Source organism: Bos indicus, chromosome 16, assembly GCF_029378745.1.
Source record: "Bos indicus isolate NIAB-ARS_2022 breed Sahiwal x Tharparkar chromosome 16, NIAB-ARS_B.indTharparkar_mat_pri_1.0, whole genome shotgun sequence".
Taxonomy (NCBI): domain Eukaryota; kingdom Metazoa; phylum Chordata; class Mammalia; order Artiodactyla; family Bovidae; genus Bos; species Bos indicus.
Window position 1 is genome coordinate 1,524,235 of NC_091775.1, and position 19,523 is coordinate 1,543,757.

Genomic DNA, 19,523 nt, shown 5'->3' on the forward strand with positions numbered 1-19,523 from the left:
TTCGCGCACTGAGTTCACCTCTGTTCCCGCGCCGTGGTGCATTATGGCATTCTCTGACTCCTCTTAAGAATCTCTCAGGGGTAACTTTATGATACCTTTCTTTAGATCATAAAACTGAAGCTTAGGTCACATATTGAGTAAATAGCAGCACTGTGTTTCAAACGTATGTCTGCCAGACTCCAGTGTATGTAGTTTTACCACCATGCATTGCCACAAGAAGGCAAATATTGACGGAACAGAGAGAAGGTCAGAAATGTTGAGACCAGGGCTAACGCCGAAAACGTCTGATGACCATGTGGCTCGGACACTGAGCGGTTAGAATGGACACCAACCCTCATCTGTCTTGACTCGACCTCAGCCCTCCCTGAGAGTGTACTCAATCTTGCGGTGCACCCCTCTCCCAACTAGGTGAGAAATTCTTTGACATTGACAGCGGGAGGAGAGCGCCTCTGCATTCTCCGCCCAGCCAGCACTACACCATTATTTTCAACACCTTCGTGCTCATGCAGCTCTTCAACGAAATCAACTCCCGCAAGATCCACGGGGAGAGGAATGTCTTCTCGGGCATCTTCCGCAATCTCATCTTCTGCTCAGTGGTGTTGGGCACATTCATCAGCCAGGTGAGATTCTAGCTAGGATTGGGATAGAAGGTCTGGGAAGATAAAGGCCAGAAGCTGGAAGCCAGGATTCCCTGGGTGCCCCAGAAGAGGAGTAGGAAGGGGCTAGGGACCTAAGTTGTGGGTTGCACCCTTTGGGGTTCCCAGCTGGTTCTCATTTGCTCATTTCTCTAGAATTGGATCCCTCTGTGTCGAGTGCTCCAGGGCACGGCAGCATGTTGGTAGTGAATAAAATAAAATTTGTAGAATTCTCTCCTTAATTTTCTAGAACACAGAAATTTAACATAGTGACTGGGAGGAAGGTCACTGTCTTCTAACCCCTTTCATGTCTTGTACCAGCGCACTCGAAATGTGCATGCAGCTGCCAAATAGGCGTCTCTCTGTCCCTGCCGCTTTGTTCTGAAAGGGCTCATGGTACAAAATGCTACACTATTCAGGAGTAAAGGAGAAGAAATAGCATGGTGCCACATGTAGTTGTAGATAAGCCTGATGTGGATTCTTTCTGTGAGACTGGAGTCAAGGGCATGACTGCCCTGCTGGTGAAAGGATCGAGCCACCCTCAGAGATATCCCAAGACAGGTGCCATGCAAGAGATGATGAGCACAAGAGAGTCTGCCTCTTCCTTACTTGCACCCCTCCTAAGTTTCCCTTCTCTATCGCTGTTGGCTTCAGTCACAGGAAGCCCTTAGCTCCCCTTGATCTGCTCGCCTTTGCATTAATAGTGTTCATAGTGACTGGAAACTCCCCTTCAGAAGGCTCTGCAAAGACTGTTGGTGTCTGTCTTCCCTTCCCCCCATCTGGGTCTCTTCTTTCTCCTTCCCCAACAAGCAGACCAGGGTTTGCACTGCAGGGATCCTGGGGCAGGGAGCTGACGTGGCTTTGGTGGCCTTGACTAGAGGGCTGGCTACCTGTTACTCGCCTCCCAGTCACAGGCTGCCTCTCTGTCTGTTCTAGATCATCATCGTGGAATTCGGGGGCAAACCCTTCAGTTGCACGAAGCTCACCCTGTCGCAGTGGTTCTGGTGCCTCTTCATTGGTATTGGAGAGCTGCTGTGGGGCCAGGTGAGTACGGACACACCCTTCCCGCAGTTGCACAGCCGGCAGACCTCCCCTTCCCTAGACGAGACGGAACGAGCGGCTTGGAGACCCCCAGCTCCAGACCTTCGTGTTCTGCTTCCCCGTTCCCTCTGCCACCAGGTTTTCAGGTTCTTTCCATCTTGCAGGATTCCAAGCAGAATGATTAGTGCCCGCCACTTCAGAGGCTTCTGATCTCTTCTCTAATCATGCCTGGAGACAGACAAATCCCTTAGCTTCTCTGAGATGGAAGTGGAAATTTTCAGTGCTAATTTTGCTTAAAAAAAAAGGAAAAAAGTAAGGGTCTTAGAAGCAGAAGCGTTTACAAAGCCCATGTCTGCAGTGAAGCTGAAGTCTGGTTGTGCGTGCTCTGCGTCATGCTGCAGGACTCCCTTGCCTCCGCTGTTTCTCACCATCACCTTATTCACAATGAATGCCTGACCATCACCTAAGATAAATTCAGACTCACGCGGTCTCTAGAGAAGCAGTATAGCGTATCGTTGAAAGCCCAGACTTTGCAACCGACTACCTTGGTTTGAATCCTGGTTGTTTTTTACAAACTGCATCATAGTGAGTATGTTTCATAGCAGCCCTGCCTCAGTTTGCTCAACTCAGGATAGCAAGGCCATTGTGAATCATTCTTAATCAGCAACCCAGTTTCCATATAGAAATGACTTAGACAAATGTCTAATACCTTGTAAATCCTCAATAAATGTTAGCTATTAACATTATAATAATATAATCTGGTTTGATAAGAGTTTGATTCCTTCCCTAGTACCACTTTACAACTCCCCCTCATCATTAATTCTGCCCTGGGCTATGCTTCTGCTTTGCAGACCCCAGGTCTCCACTGATCGGTGCCCAGCCACCTGAGTAATGGAGGCTTTGCTCTAACTGGCCTCAAAGTTTCCTCCTAGGACTGCGGGCTTTCCCCCATAGACCTGCTGGTTATTTCTTCCCTACCTCCTAGTTGCCTCCCTGATTAACCCCTATCCCAGTTCCTAACACACGTCCCTCCAACCTGCTCTGTTTGCTGTTTGTTTACCAGTGGGTCCCTAAAGCTTTCTTGTTTCATGTACTGTTTGAAACACTCACCTGGATCGCGTTTCACATGTGCCCCTGTGGCCTTGAAGCCTTCCTTCTGTATCACAACAGCTCCTTCCAACATCTGAAAGCAGCATGTGGACGTTCTGTTTCAAACGTTTGGCTCCACGTAGGACAGCTCACACGGCCCCCTTTCGCAGCTGAGCCCTGTCTGCTCCTCTTCTTGTTTGTAAAGGAGAGCTGACCGGCAGGCACTGAGCTTACTGAGTGATTCACTTTGAATCGCAAGCCCGAGCTCCTGCTCCATGTCCTCTGAGAATACGCATACGTCCCTTCTGTGGGCTGCCCATCCACTTTCTCACCCGAAGCCCAGGAAGACCCTCAGGGTCCTCTCACTGTAGTTTTATAAAAGAGGAATCACTTAGCATGTGCAGACTGAGAAGAGGACCCCTCCCCTCCGACAGCCTTCCGTCCCCCTTGTGCATACACACACATTGTGACCATCTTGTCCCCAGCCGTGTTTTGCCCCAGATTCTTGTCTGTGTCCCCTCCCACTATGTACCACGCATTCCCACCGTGGACCACGCATTCCCACTGTGGACCACGCATTCCCACTGTGGACCAGGCATTCCCACTGTGGACCAGGCATTCCCACTGTGGACCAGGCATTCCCACTGTGGACCACGCATTCCCACTGTGGACCAGGCATTCCCACCATGGACCATGCATTCCCACCATGTAGCACGCATTCCCACCCTATACCACACATTCCCACCGTGTAGCACGCATTCCCACCCTGTAGCATGCATTCCCACCGTGTAGCCTGCATTCCCTTAAGAGACACACTGCAAAATGAAAAGAGAGAACTGAGACAGGAGGAGGAGAATAAAGTGTGTCACAAGGCAGATGCTGGTCAGATACTAGAATTTAAGTTCTCCTTCGGACGTGGGAGACAAATGCAGACAGCTGGTCGGGCCCTGGCAGATGCTGGCCTTAGGCGGGCTGGTGCTTCTCCCTCTGGGGCCAAGCATAGTGTTAAATCCTGTTCTGGGGCCAAGCGTGACTTGCCCAGAGCCTGACCCATGCAGCCGAGTGACAGCTCTTCTCGCCCTGATCCTGGTTTCTCCCCTTTTGCTGTACCTGCTCTCAGGTCATTTCCACGATACCTACCCAATCCCTGAAGTTCCTGAAGGAGGCTGGGCATGGCACCACCAAAGAGGAGATCACCAAGGATGCTGAGGGGCTGGACGAAATCGACCATGCAGAGATGGAGCTGCGCCGAGGCCAGATCCTCTGGTTCCGGGGCCTGAACCGTATCCAGACTCAGGTATGGTGATGGTGGCCTGTCCTTGCCCTGGAGGAGGAATCCCGTCCGTCTTTATTGGGAGGTGTTGGGAGGGCAGTAGTTCTTGGTGGCCAGTGTCTCTACCCTTCTTAAGGCCCTTTCACTGGTGGATAGCCCAAGCTCCCTTGCTTCAAGATAGACAGAGGCAGAGGCAGCAGTTTGGGCTCCTCTGAGAGGATAGTGATCGTGGAGAGCCCAGAACACAGGACCCCAGCTGGTAGCATGGTCCTCTAGCTTTGGGTTTGTCTGAAGGCCACTTCCCACCCTTCACGGCTAGGCAAGCTTCCGGCTTACAGTCTCTCGTAAGCACCAGGCCTAACCTCCAGTGGGAAATGTTCAGAATCTTTCCTGGCCCTGCAGAAGAAAGGGTTCAGACAGTTTCTCTGTACCATCATCCCCAACATTTACTGTACATCCTCAAGCTGCTATTAAGGGAATGTAGGTATTATCTGGAGGATCTTTGTAAAAGAAACTCACTCTTTGATGTCTTCCCCACTCAAAATGTAAGACCATGATGGGGAACCTTATTGCTAAGTGAACATAAATAACAGTAGTCTCTCGGTGCCTGAGTGTCTTTTACAGGTTCAGATTTTCTCCCCAGAAAAGAAGAGGCTATAATTTCTTCACACCATTTCCCTTCCTGTGATCTCTGAAATGGGATAGAAGCTGCTCCTGCTGCTCTTAAGTCCCTTGCCTCTAGCCCTACAGTAACTTTTTCTCCCCACCTTTCATGCAGCAACTGTAGCTACCTTTTCCTGGGTAAATGGCCTGGTCTAGGTATTGATAATCTTAACACTTCCCCATTCTTATCTCACATACCTCTATTGTGTTAGTCCTAAAATTTCCTATCTCAGGGACCTGTAAATCCCCAGGTTCTCAAAGGTGTTCTCCAGAGAACAGGCCTGTGCATCTCTGCAGATTGGCTAGAGATCCCAGAAGTAAATTTCATCCTCTAAACAACACTGCAGGTGGTTTCAAAAGTTCCTTTGTCAAACCCACCACTTTCTAGGGAAGAAAGGTGAAATGAATATTCTAAGGTAAATACAGTGATCGCCCCTTATCCATGACTTTGCTTTCCTTGGTTTCAGTTACCTTTGGTCACCCACAATCTGAAAATATTAAATGAAAAACACCATAAATAACTCATAAGTTTTCCATTTTATGCCATTCTGAGTAGCTGATGAAGTCTCATATTGTCCCACTCTATCCTGCCCTGGATGTAAATCATTCCTTTGCCTATCATATCCTCACTATATCAGCTACCTGCCCATTAGTCTAGGAAAAAGCATAGTATATACAGGATTTAACACTATGCGATTTCAAACATCCACTGGGGGTCTTGGGATTTATCCCCTGCAGATAAGGGAGGACTCCTGTAGCAGCTGGGAACTGGTCTCCTGTAGACAAGACAGCAGATGAAAATGGGGAACTAGGGCTAGGGAGGGAAATCCTGGGGCCCCTTTCCCCTGTCTTGAGCTCCTCCTCACAGAGGGAAATCCCAGGGGTCTGCAGAAGCCGCCTTAGCACTTGCAGAGTCTCCACAGCAGCCCCACTCCAGGCTGCACGTGCACCCCCAGCCAGGGCCCCCCGGACCCCGAGAGCTCGGTGCCTGTGGCTCCCGTCTCTGAGGCCTCGGTGCTTCCCTGCAGGCCTGCTCTTTTCAGAATAACCTGTCTTCTTTTCTTCCCTTCAGGATCATCTGCCTCCTCTTCTACTATGTACATTTTTTCCTAGCCAGGATCCCCTCGTTCCAGTGTCTCGTGGCTCCTTCCCAGGCTTCTCTCCTGGGGCTGAGACTCATGGATCTGCCCTCCCCTCCATTACCAATGTCCATCCCCTCGACTATACCTCTCTGGTTCTGCTGCCTACATAGCTTTAGGTATACTGCCTTTCTCTGTTAGAGCAAGAGGCACTTGGACCAGAATGACATTAAAGCCTGAACTTGGGCAACACAGGCGACCTGTTAAAGATGCTGTGAAGAGCAGTCTGTGCCATCAGCCCTGAAGCCACAGCAGCTGCGGCTGACTGCTAACCTTCACCCTGGACCCTAAAGCCCTCTCCTGGCCTCAGCCCTTCCCTCGGCAGAGCTGGTCCTTGTCATTCTCCTTGCAGCACCTGAGATGGGAAGTGCCAGGCTCTGTCCCCTCCTGGTCCCTGTAACTTTGGGAGACTTAAAAGCACTAGAGGGCGGAAGTTAGGGAAACCCGAGGGCTTGAATCTTGGTAAACTTCCAGCTTCATGGTTTGGGGCCTTGTGGCCTTAACAAGCCCGAGGAGTGACTCTCCAGCCCCTTGTTCCATGTGGCTGAGCCCTTCCCACATGCAGACCTTTTTCTCCCACAGCGTCAGGCTCCTCCATCCCTTGGAAGTGAGGACTGTATCATGTGATAAGAGTGGTATTTTACCTCAAACCTGGTCTGAATCCAGAAACTAGCCCTAAACATTTCATGGCTTCTCTGGAAGCTTTATAAATAAGAGCAACTGTCTGATTCACAAGGTCCCTGCACTCCCATCTTCTCACCTGGGGAAGAGAGGTTAGATGAGTGGGGTCAGCACCTCTCCTACCTCCCTGGCAGACTGACCCGTGGTGTTAAGCATTTGGGCATTTTTAATGTGATTCTACCAGATCTTGAAGGGTAAGGAAATTCTTTTTGATTTGTTCCTTCTTAGTCAGAAGTCAGGGATGAGGGCGGTAGGTTGCCGAGGCCTCAGATCAAGGCCACTGTCAGAAGACAAATGGCCTTCATTGCCTCTGTCTCTGAAGAGTTGGACCCTGAAAATCAGAGGCAGTTTGTGCAGGGCTAGACCCACAGCTGGTGAGCACCGCCGCCACTCTCAGCCAGCTCCTCCTCCTGGGCCCGTCTACCTTCTGAGCTCATGACTGACTTGTGCCGGCGCTTCCAGGACTCCACGACTGCTGTTGGAGGCCTTCTCTCTAAGGGCCTGGCCCCTGGGCTCCTGAGCTCCGCTTTCAGAGGCCTTGTCTACTCCACCCGAGGAAAGGGTATCTCAGAGAATAATCCAGAAGAGGGTGAGCCCAGCAATTTCGTGGTCTAGGAGCCTTTTCCCCATGGCCACTTGTGTGTGGGCTACTACACTGCCTCTGTTTAAACACATAAGTTGTTTTCCTGGAAAATCTGCAAGAATACGTAATCAATTTAATTGGTTTAGAGTTCCTGAGCCTCAAAACTCAGTAATATATATTTTGCCTACTATCTTAAATTGCATGCTTTATTTTTTTAAGAGTATGGGTCAAAGCTGTGAATAAGCTGTCACTCTCTGTCAGGAGTCAGGAGTGGGGAAAGTCCCTTTAAATTTTAGATATGTTTGGACACCAGCACACCTAAAATGTCCATCATAGGCTACAAGGGAAGGGAAGGCTAGATTCTGGCTGGGTATGTAGACTCCACGGCAAACTGTTCCTTAAATGAAGTGTGATTTGCAATTAACGTTTTCCCCCCCTTCTCCTGACTGTCGTTTTGTGTGTGAGGGATTCTCTCTGGCTTCCCATCTCCTGTCCCCTTTCCCCAGCTCTTTCCATCCCCTCCCCTAACCCTCTTGGACCCTCCCTTCCTCTCTTCTCACTTCTCTCTGACTGTGGAGCAAAGCTGTCTCACTTTCTGATTCTTTGCAGATCGACGTAATTAACACATTCCAGACGGGAGCCTCTTTTAAGGGAGTCCTAAAGCGCCAGACCATGGGTCAACACCTTGATGTAAAACATGTTCCTAGCTCATCCTATGTAACAGTTGCACCAGTCAAATCTCCCCCCACCACTTCTGTTGCTGCTGCTGTTTCATCTCCTACTCTGGGCAGTGAGTGATAGTCTATTATGATGCATGATTTGCTAAAATGACCACAAGAGAGCACGTGGCGTTCACTTTAACCAGTCGTGGTTATCTTTTCCTTTTGGTTTTTCCCTTTGATCTTTGAGTTAAGGAAAGAAAAGTTGGGGCAAAATCCCCACTCCAAAACTAGCTGTGTGCCCTTTAATTTTATTAATTTTTTAATGTTGAAAAGCTATTAAACCGTAACCATTTTAAAGACAGTAATCTTGTTTTCTGATTGTTCCCCTGCATTGCTGTTCCTTCCTTGAGTTCTGTTTGTTTTACTTTACTTTGTTTGAAGATGTTGTTGTTCCTTTCCTCTCCTTCTGCTCCTTTGAGTGTCAACTCTGTCCCCTAAGGTTAGGTGTAAGGTTAAGCGAAATGAAGACTTGGGAACTCTTCATCTGGGGGCAAATTTGAGATCTCCTGAAAAAAGGCATGAAAGGAGCTATTATTCCCATTTTTTTTAAGAAGTAGATCTGTCATAGTTGAATCAGCGTTGAGTTTGGCCAATACTAAGAGTGTCTTCTTGGCCACCACTCTTCCGTTAGCTGGCAGCATTGGCATAAAAGTGGCCGCTGAATATGAAGAAAAGATGTTCAGTTCACGTGCACAGGTCTGAGCAGTCCCGCTGTTTTACTTTTCAGGGATCTTAAGCCAAACTCTGGTTTAAGAATCTATTCATTCACATCTCATAGGAGAAATATATAAAAAGATCAAAATAACTTATTTTTCACCTAAAAACAAATTTTTTTTTCTTTTAGGAATTTCTGAAGAGCAACCTTTTTTTTGTTTTCCTCCTTTCCTCTAATCTGATTGTTTTACTTATAACCAACACTTCATATTTTATTTTGGCTGTAAAGTTTTAGGACCCCCTTCTCAGTCATCCCGTCAACCAGAATGCCATCAAGGCTCACCCTAAGATCTGGTAGATTATAGGTAGATTATTGGATTATTGCTAATGCTTATGCCTTCCTATTCCTGATCTTTTTACCTTCCCCAAGTGGGACCCAGAGAGGAAACAGAAGTCTCTTTGCTGATAGTGTTGTTAAGGTATTTGGTGGGGAAGGAGTCTCTCTGTATTAAGTATATTGTGGACTTCAAATATCTGAGTGTTTAGTCTGTTTCTTTCTCCCCCGACTCCTGGATACCACCACTCCATCTCTGGGATGGCGGGTAAAGAAAGAGCAACTGCTTTATCTGTGGTTCACTTGATGGTGAGTGTGTAGGATGATCAGACCTAGATTATCCATTGTCTTTCTAGCCAGCCCTAAGTGTTCTTACGTGAGGTGTGAGGAGCAGGGGGAGAGGAGGTTTATGTAGATGCATATTCTTTAGGCCCAAAGGCAGCCAAGATCTACGACTTACCCACCAACATGCGAGGCTCTCTTGCTCTAGTCTTCCCGTATCGCTCTTCTTCCCTGCTTTCTTCTGGCTTTACCATGTCCTTCTGATTCGTCTCTGTTCTGTTTTAAGCCCTGCCTCTCTGTTGGGAAGGGTTGGTGCCAACCGTCCTGGTGATTTGAGGGTGGGAGGACACTAAGCCACTGGGCTCATGTAGAGTTGCTGGTGGAGGGTACGGTGCAGACCCGCAGAGGTGGAAGATCCGGAGAGTCAGGCCATACCTGCTCTTTCTCCAGCTGTGCCTTCTTACTGGAGGGCCCAGAACTTATAGTCATGCATTTTAAAACCCGTTTCCCATTACAGATTTCCAAACGAATTCAAGTATTTATCTAACCTTTGGCAGACTGATCTCTAAGATTTCCCTCTCTGCATGCCAAGTCACTTCAGTCATGTCCGACTCTTTGTGACCCTGTGGTCTATAGCCCGCCAGGCTCCTCTGTCCATGGGATTCTCCAGGCAAAAATATTGGAGTGGGTTGCCATGCCCTCCTCCAGGGGATCTTCCTGACCTAGGAATTGAACCTGTGTCTCTTATGTCTTCCGCATTGGCAGGCAGGTTCTTTACCACTACCACCGCCTGGAAAACCCAAGATTTCCCTCTCTAGGAAGGCCCTAATTCCTTCTCTTCCCTTAATTTCTGCAAAGGAAAACTGCAGAATACCAGCTGAAGAAAAGGAAGTCTTCATCTTCCCATTCACTGAACTCCAGAGAGTGGCCCTTAGCACTCATGCCTAATCTAAGGTCCAGCCTGGTTCAGGCCTCTGAGCCATGAGAAACAGTTGCTCTTCAATCAGCCACTTTCACTGGTAGGACAAGCGCCCCAGAAGTGACGTTTCCCAGAGACTCTGAGTGACGGTGATTGGGGAGGGAAAGGTTGGCTGGCCCAGTGGAGGGGCCTGAAGCTTGCCCAGCACCCACCTCTATCTGTGTCTTATCCCCCACACTGCTCGGGCACCGGGCACTGTGCATCAGGAGGGGAGGCTGCCACCCCCTGGGGTGGGCTGTGATGAGGTAGCTGTGCGGTGGGCATCCGTGCGTGTCACAGAGTCTCCGAGGTCAGCGCTGGGATTGAGGGGCCTTCTGGTGCAACACACACCCTCTGCCCACCACCCTCCTCTCCGCCTGCCAGGCTACCAGGTGGTGCTTCCTAGCACTCTGACTCCTCTTCTCGAGCTTCCCTTACAGGTGGCTGCTTTCTCTTTAGAGTCCAGAGCCCTGTTATCTAGCTGGATGACTGTTCCTTGCTCCTCTAAAGAAGAAGCTGTCCCTATCTTTTCCGTCCCCATCCCCACGTCACCTTCATCTCCCTTATTGCCTGTAACCGTGACTCATCCCCCCAACAGGTGAGAGGAAAAGCCAGCAAACAGGGCTCCAGAACCTCATTGCGATCCCTGTTTATAAACATCTGTTTTCTAGATTGGACTTAACATATAATTGTTTTAACAAAGTATTCAGTTGCTTCAAAAAAAAAAAAAAAATAGAAGCAGGAAGTTTGAAAATCATTGATACTGAAGATGATCAGCTCATGGTATAGAGGTTGCTGTCGCCTGTGGCACGTGTTAGAAACGTGGAGATCGGAAGAGTGGAAAGTGTGGGCTGGGCCAGCACTCCTGCGGGGGGAGTGTGGCTTTGAGCCCATTACCTGACTAGGGCTTTGGATTCGGTCTCGCTTCATCCCAGGTGCTTTGCTCTAAGATTTGATGTAGACCCATTATAACTCGGGACTTCCTGAAAACCAGATGTAACCTGTATTCCATCTGATCTTGCCAAAGGGATAGAAGAGTAGATCCTAACTTTGTGTGCAGCAAGGTGAATCTGTACCCAGGTGCCTCGATCCTTCTTGGCTGAAGCACTGAGTGGATTTCACCGAGTGCCAGCGTCCTCTGCCTTCTGAGCTCTGAGCGCCCTCTGTCCTGTGGGTCTGCCAATGTGCTGTGGAGTGAGGCAAGATAAAGAAAGCCTTAGCCGCAGAGATGCAACTTCAGTGAACCTTCTTGTGCATTACTTTGGAAGGTTCTGTACAGTGACAGGAAGCACTGAGACAAGCTGTACAGTTTACTTGCCTGTCTGTCTGCGTGCTCTGCTGGATCCATATTCCTCAGGAAGTATTCTTTGCTGGAAGAGGTTCCCCGCCCCAGCCCCCATCACTTCTTTCCCCTCTCCCACCTCAACAGCCTCTCCTGCGTTATTTCCATTTCTTTTCTGATGAAGGAACTTTGGGATCAGTCTAGGATCAGCCACCTCCCAAGAACTGAAACTGTCCTACGACCACTTTCTTTTCCCCTCTCTCTCCGCCTCTCAGGATCCCACCTTGCCCCCTCCTCGAGTACTACCACCCCAAGTTCTAAAGCATACCTCAGAGAGCTTTCCAGTTTGGAAAAACAGCTGCCAGAAGAGCTGGTGCCTATGGCTAAAGTGATCAATGCTTGTCAAGTGTTTCTTCTTCTCTTCTAAACTGAACCCCTTCCTCTATTGTGCAGTAGGACAGACTGTGACACTCACAGGAGTGTATCCCCTTTGACAAGCCGCAGGTGGCTCCCTTTCCTCCATCCTCTTGATCCATCCCATCAGGAAAGCCTCCTGGTCTGAGTGGCTTCTGCTCTGAGCCCACGCTCTCCCTCCCCTACCTAAGATCATGTTCCTCTTCGTAGTTTACAAACAGCTGGAGAAAGCTCTGTGACTCGGCACAGCTGCTGTGCGTCAGAGTCATGGCTGCACGCGTCCAACCGCATCTGAACTGAGAGAGCAGCCCTCTGTCAGCCTCAGAGGGGGCAACTGTGATGCCTGTATTTATCCACCTCTTCAAGGGGAGGGACTGAAGGAGTGGAGTTCTGCTTTGTTTGGGGGAAGAGGACACAGTGGAGACTGTGGGATATAAACATGTGCGTGTTTCCTGATTGAAAGAGCAATTATTAAATTGGAGAGTATAAGAATTTTGATTTCTTGCATGCTGCTAACACAGCTGCACGGTATTGTCTGCCTTGCCACACAGTATTCATGGTCGCTTATCACCCAACGTGTATTGTGTGCAAATTGATATGTGTTTGGCTTATTGAGGGTTTTCAACAGATAACTAAACTTCAGTGTGTAATCTTCCATTCCACATTCACAAATTATTTGGCCCCAACACAGAAATCCACATGTCTGGACCATCTTTTAAGTTTGACTGTTAAACTGCACCTACTTCCAACGTCCTTGCCTCCCATCCAAAAGAACTAATGAATCTTTTTGTTTCCTATTTAATTTTAAGAGTAGATTGTTTGGGAATGCTAACTTTGCTTTGGGTTTTCTACTTTTTTTACGCAGCTTTGAAATATTCTAGTTGTTTGTCATTATTCACTCTCCCCACCCCACCTCAGTGCTTGAAGTTTAAGTCACGTGGTGTTCTGGTGTTTCGTGATCTCTTCTCATACTTTTGCTTTGGGTTGTGGGGCGGTAGTGTTCTGTAGTTTGGGCTTTGTTTCTGTCATCAAACCACCCAGTCCCCTGTTCTGCTGACCAGTTCTCACCGCTGCGTTTTCTCACCCTCCTTTTCCTTCCCCTGGTGTAGATCAAAGTGGTCAAAGCGTTCCATAGTTCCCTCCACGAAAGCATTCAGAAACCCAAGAACCAAAACTCCATCCACAACTTCATGACCCACCCTGAATTCACCATAGATGAGGAGGGGCCACGAACACCACTCCTGGATGAGCAAGAAGAGGAGATTTTTGAAAAGGTGTCTAAGCCTGGGACTAAGACGTCCTCGCTGGATGGTGAGGTCACTCCACAAACCAACAAAAACAACAATACGGTGGATTGCTGCCAAGTACAAATTGTTGCTTCCCACTCGGACAGCCCTCTACACAGCCTGGAGACGTCCGTGTGAACTTCTTCTCTGCTCCCCATTCCTGCCTTCCCTGTCTCCCTTTTCATCTGTCCCATCAGTAAGGTGATGATGGGAGTTTTCACCGTCGTGTCAGCTGCTCCCAAGTATGTGTGAACCCTCACCTGCCATGAGGAAGCAAGAGCACAGACCTACGAGCGTTTTAACTGAAACTCGAGTTGGGGTTTGCAGCGGGACCCAGTTAAGCCCCAGGCAAGTGATGAGTGGTGGATCTGTCCCTCGGACGTGTCAGTAGTCATTTTGAAAGAAATGACGAAAATCGTCTTGGCGTCTACCCCACCTCCAGTTCTCCCCAACATTCATACCCAGGTCACCAGTCTCCTTACTTGTGGATTTTTACCCTATGAGTCTATGCTGTTCAGGAGCTCAGTTCAAAATTGAGAGCTACAAGCGTTATCAAATGAAACATGTTGAGGTAAGAATGGAAGGTACAGGATCAGCCTATAGAGTGATTGTTTGAAAACAGTCTTTTCCATTTTGAAAACTTGTACCTGAGGCCCTTAGCTTCTTTCTGCCCTTCCAATCAAACCTCCCCACAACCTCTTGGTCCTTCGTGACCGCCGTCTTCCTTACCTTCACTCTTTTTTAAGTTGTGATGATTAAGAAAATGGAAGGAATATAGGTGAGTTGAGTCAACTTTGACCTTTCTCCCTTCCGGCCCCAATGGAACTCTTGATTTATTTCTAGAGACAGATAACATTTCTTTGCTAACAGCCCTTAGGAAGCAGTTGAGAGCAGGTAATACTATAGCCCTGTTGTTGCCAGGTTATCTGCTTCTAAAGTGCCATCTTGTCCGGTGTGTGTGGTTTCTAAGTGCCAGGAAGATTAGCCTTGACCATGAAGCTTACACATACGTGGTTTGTAGTTTTCACCTGAAGCCTGAGCTTCCTCCTGTTCCTAAAGTGGTGGCAAAGGAATGAATTAAGATTGACCCTGCCTCCTAACTGGACTTGGATATTAAGGAACAGAAGCTGGCAGATCTAGGACAAGACAGACCACCGAAGCCAACTAGGAGTCCTCCTCGGAGTAACCACTGCTGCTTTCAAAGCCATCTGCTAAGGCTTTTCTCGGGTAGGGCCTGATTGCTGGGGGAGTGAGGACTGAGAAGGCCTGGGAGAGGCCAAAGTGCCCTTGAGCAGGATCTGAGAAAACCTCAGAGAAGCCAGAACCCTGGAGCTCAGGTGATGGGTCAGCTTGGACATTGCCTTCAGTTTTCGAATTCTACTCTGCTGTGTCCCCTAGCTCAGCTAGTCGCTGAAAGGGCCCCAGCCTTTCTCAGATATTCTGATTTTGAAAATATATGGTTCCAGTGACACTCCGCTGACTTAAAGGAGCAAAAGGAGGCTCCCCTCCTTGCTCCTGCACCCTACACCCTGCTCAAGCCCCCTCTAGAATGCTCAGTGCGGCACAGTTAAGCCCTGTGCCTTCTCTCCCTGAGCACTGCCCAGAGCATCCCCTTCCCCGCCTGGCTCTCAGGAGCCAGGGAATTGGCTAGGAGATTTTTTTAAGTGCTCCTCAGTGGGACGGGGTGGAGCTGCATTTGCAGTTTCTCCATTTCTCTCCCTGCTGGGCTGATATAAGCTCTTCTGTGCAGGACTCAGCTCATGTCGGCCAAGTCCCATCTCCATCGGATAAATGAAGCCTCTCCCCTCTTTCTCGAGTGATGGGGACAGGGAGAAGGGCCTTGAGGCGGCTGGGGACTGCCGCATTTCCATCTGGGGGTCCGCTGACATGAGCTGTCCTCTCCAGCCTTTTCCTGTGGCTCCCTCCCCCCTCCCCCCCTCACCGGAGCTGCCCTAGGAAGGTGGCTACCTCCCCCACCCCGCCCCTCACCAGAGCTGCCCTAAGGAAGGAAAAATAAAGAAACGGTACCCCCTGCACATTCCCATTAGTACATCAGCCCCCAAATCTGATTCTGGTTTTGTAAAACTTACATGTTTCAGTGATCTTTTTTTTCTCCGTCTTCAGTACTAATGGGGGGAAAAATAGCTCACCCGAGGTGTTCGATGTTCACATACATATTTATTAAGTAATTGGAAGATTTAGTTCTGTCGAGTCTTTTATTACCTCAGATCAGTTTTTAAAACAAACTTTGGAGGCTATTTTATCATTCCTGCTCCCGAAAGACTCTCATGGTGCCTGACAAGTTTCCTCTTGAGGGCTTGTGTCTACTTGTTTAAAGTCAATGGGATTTTTTGTGTGTATTCTAGTTTCCATAGTAAGAGAGAAAATATAGAAATATTATGCAAACAATATATAGTTTTCTTTAGATCATAAACTGATATTTTTTGAGTCAGCCATATGTATTTTGTTTAAAGGATTTAAAATAAAGTGCTGTCCTGCAACCCTGTGGAAGGGGGCACAAAACCAACTGTTAGACACGACAGGTGACTTACAATGTATTTGCAATTGGTTTTAGAACCAATGCACCATACTACCTTTCTCCAAACAGCCATCTTTATCCTTAGGGGGAAGAATTTTGTTGGATTCTAGAACTTTTTAATATAAATTTTGCTGATATGGAATTGAGCAAGTTTAAGTGCTTATGTGCATATATTTTTATATGTTTTTTTTTTCCTATTCAGTTTCAGTGATCCAACTGGCAGTGAATAAATATGGCATAAGTTAATAAAGCTTTCCCCAAAAAATGGTGCTTTGGATTTGAAAAGAGTCTGATGGGGAAAAGGGGGAAATATTATCCTAGATTCCTCTCTTGATAAAACTAGAAAAATGGGCAGTAGATTACCAATGGGAAGGAGGGCATCCAGGAAGAAGGAACAGCTGGCAGGAAATAAGTGCACGTCCCCATGGAAATGGGTATCAGGAACTAGTGATCAGGATCAGGGACCTCAGGTAGATTTATATTTCTTGAAGAACAGCTAGCAGAGTGGTACCCAAGACACTTGGGCTGCACGGGTACTCTGATTTGGGGGTTGCATTTTTTACAGTTCTTTCACCTCCTGTTGCCCCTGGAGTTTTCCATTAGTGATTTTTTTGTGCAAGGATTTGATTTGAGACTTCTCCCCCTCCCCTAGAAAAGTTTCATGCAATATATTAGATGGGAGATAATAGCTGTACATGGAAAAATAAAGGCTGGTTCTAGCCCTAGGTGACAATCTTGACTAGATCCTTCCCATAGGTGTCCTCTGCTTCTAAAATGACTCTCCATCTCTAAGTGTGGTAGAGAGACCAAGAAATCCCGCAGGCACTTGTGAGTTCTTCAGGGTTTGCATTTCTTCTTCCCTTGAGCTTCAGAGGGGAGAGTCCGCACAGTTAAATCTGAGTGATTACCTCACTGCCAAAACCCAGGGTCATGGCAAGCTCACATGTGTCCTGAAACCTCTAAACTCATCACTTCTCTTTCCTGTCTTCCCTGCCTAGTGACTGAAGCAGCTCGTGATGCCATCCCAAAGTGCACACTTCCTCTTCCTCCCTCTGCACAGCTGGGGACCCCTCACTGCAGTGGTGAGGGTGGGACCCTCTGTAAATACCTGCTCTTCTTCAGCCTTTACAGGTTCTTCCTCAGAACAGACCAGACACCCCTCCGTTTAGCTCAGTGCTGCCCTTACCTTCCCAGCCTGCTGGTAGACCTGCTGCCCCCTTTCCTCCTGATCAGGAGAGGTGGGGGGACGTGAGCTCCCCATGACCGAATTGGCCTTTGGTTCATGTTTTCTCCCTGTATGTATATATGCCATATGTGAGTATGCCATATATATGTGCCAACAAACCTATCTACATTGTTTCAAATTAGCGCACAGATAGGAATTTTGAGTTTCTTTTTTTTTTCTTTTCAGTAACTAGTATAACAGGCACTGGTATTTTGTATAAAAGAAAAAAAAACCAAAACGGAAGATTGATTATCGTGATCTGCATGACATACACAAGTGGTGATATCAAAGCAATGTGTACCCCAGTGTGTGTGGCTATAATCTACAGTTCAGCTAAGCAGTACACCCAATCTGTATTTGCATTTTAATATTATTTAAGCTCTCTGTACAATGTTTTGCATGTATTTATATGGTTCTTAGGAAAAAAATGCTATAAATGGCAATTCTGAAATTCAAATACGTTGTTCCATTGAGACAGGAAGAATGGAAGGGGAGTTTTAAAAGAAGGAAAAAAGAGATCTTTTTTTTTTTAGAACCAATGATGCTGTTGCTGATGAGCAGAAACCAAACTATTGTGCACTGAGAATAAAAATCCATGCCCACTTGTGACTGTGCTATCCTCTGTATGTATCCACTTTTGGGTAAGGTCACTGGTTGTCAAAATTGAGAAGGGCCCTGCCACGGCCACGTTGAGAGCCTATCTGTGCAAGCCCAGGACTCAGCCTATTACTGGATCCTGAAGTGTTTCTCTGCTAACACTTCGGTGATTCACAGCCCTGGTTGCCAGTTTCACTCCCTTAGGAAACGAGCTTTGCTCTGCCCACCTTGGTTAGAGCCTGCAATCAGAAAACTATGAAGCTGGGGCTTTTGAAAAAGGATGAATCTGGAAGGATGAAAGAGTCAGGCTGGGCAGTCCTTTCTTTCTTTGTTTTAATTTGTAACGAAATGCCTATCAGGAAAATTAGTTTCCTTTATATTAGCAGCTAGACTTCCCTCGAGCTCAGTCGGTAAAGAATCTGCCTGCAACACAGGAGACCCAGGTTTGATCCCTGGGTGGGAAAGATCCCCTGGAGGAGGAAATTGCAACCCACTCCAGTATTTTTGCCTGGAGAATCCCATGGACAGAGGAGCCTGGCGGGCTGCAGTCCACAGGGTCACAAGAGTTGGACATGACTTAGCAACCAAACCACCACATATTAGCAGCTATTCCCTACCTTCCTTCCGGAGTTCTTCAGTTCCCACCTTCCCAGAGGTTTTTGGGGGGTTGAGAGTTTGTTGTTTGTTTTAGCTGTTCCATTCACCGGGTCTCTAGCATGACTAACATTAGGCCTTAGTTTCAGGTCAAAGCAGCCTCCTGGCAAGTCCTTTAGGTTCTGAGCTTTCACTTCTCAGAATTCAGAACTCCTTCCAGCAACTCTCATCCAGACCATCGGCTCTCCTTTAAAATAGCAAGTAAGGAAAGGAGTTGTTGGCTCCCCAAGGTATTTCGGGGCAAGCATGATGTTGAAGAACAGCCCAGCTCTCCTGGCTGTTTGAAGAGGTCGATTCTGAAGGAGGAACCAGCCACGGTTGATAGTCTTCTGTAAGGAGAACTCTTACCACCTTTCCTGCCGGTCCCAGGTTGCTCTTCATGGGCACGGCCACACTGCCCACCTAGGTTCTTTCAAACATGCTGGGGAGAAAATAACTACTAACCAACCAAACAAACAGGGTCTGGGAGTTATTTGAAAACAGAAATCATTCACAAAACAGGACTAAAGTCTTTTTCCTTCCTTTGTAGCTTCCATCCCAAATATCCTTACTTAAAAGGGATGCAAAATACACACACACGCACGACTCGAGTCCTTTCTAAAGTTTGGCCCCATGCTTCCCCCCTTACTCACCTTGTCTTGGGCCCCAGATCTGTGCGTCTGCCACATCAAACAGGATCTCAAGGAGCCGTACCTCCCAACCCCAGTGTGTGGTGAGGCGTGAAGCAGAGCTTCAGAGCAGCTTTCTGGCAGAGACCAGTGTTTCCTAAGACATTGGTTTAATGGGGTATATAGCCAGCTTAGCTCCTTAGGCTTGAGTTACCACATGGGGAAAAAACTGTTCTTTTCTTCCTTCTTTTCCTACCCCTGTTTCTTAAAAAAAAAAGCAGTTTCTTTGCCCTCCATCTTTAATAATGGTTTGTGAGTCTCCCCTTCCTCAATGACTGTATCCTCTCCCAGTGGTCACTGGGTTTGTTTGAAACTCTCCACCAGGACTGACTGACCCTGCCCCCAGCCCCACACCCCCACCCACCCCCCACCCTGCCCAAGTGTATACACACAGCCAGACAACTCCCTAACTTATTCCGGGCAAATCCAAGGATGATTCACTAGGTACCAGTAAGCTGGTTACCAACCTTTGACCTGGGTCTATTAGGGAATGGCCTCCATGCCACTGCAAGCAGGATAAAAATGGTATGTCCTTTACCAGCAGATTTTGAAACCTGTTATAAATAAAACATGTGAACCTGTTACTATCTGTGTAACATCATTAACATCCAGTTGTCCGCAACAGCAACCCACTCCAGTACTCTTGCCTGGAAAATCCCATGGACAGAGGAGCCTGGAGGGCTGCGGTCCATGGGGTCGCTGAGGGTCGGACACGACTGAGCGACTTCACTTTCACTTTTCACTTTCATGCATTGGAGAAGGAAATGGCAACCCACTCCAGTGTTCTTGCCTGGAGAATCCCAG

General features: G+C 47.9%; 1 protein-coding gene across 5 annotated transcripts in view; it reads left to right on the top strand.

Moving 5' to 3' along the window:
- ATP2B4 (ATPase plasma membrane Ca2+ transporting 4) overlaps positions 1-17,409 on the top strand; it is a 100,407-nt gene extending 82,998 nt beyond the window's left edge. For 2 of the 5 annotated variants that reach the window (XM_070767732.1, XM_070767733.1), the window contains 5 exons: positions 409-620; positions 1,572-1,679; positions 3,886-4,062; positions 7,714-7,894; positions 12,860-13,023. In XM_070767732.1, the coding sequence (XP_070623833.1) occupies positions 409-620; positions 1,572-1,679; positions 3,886-4,062; positions 7,714-7,894; positions 12,860-12,885 (704 nt within the window). In that variant the 3' untranslated portion in view covers positions 12,886-13,023. Of the gene's footprint in view, positions 1-408; positions 621-1,571; positions 1,680-3,885; positions 4,063-7,713; positions 7,895-12,859 lie in introns of all 5 variants that reach the window. The other 3 variants (XM_019976336.2, XM_019976335.2, XM_070767734.1) reach the window with 2 other exon arrangements.
- The last annotated feature ends 2,114 nt before the right edge of the window (positions 17,410-19,523 follow it).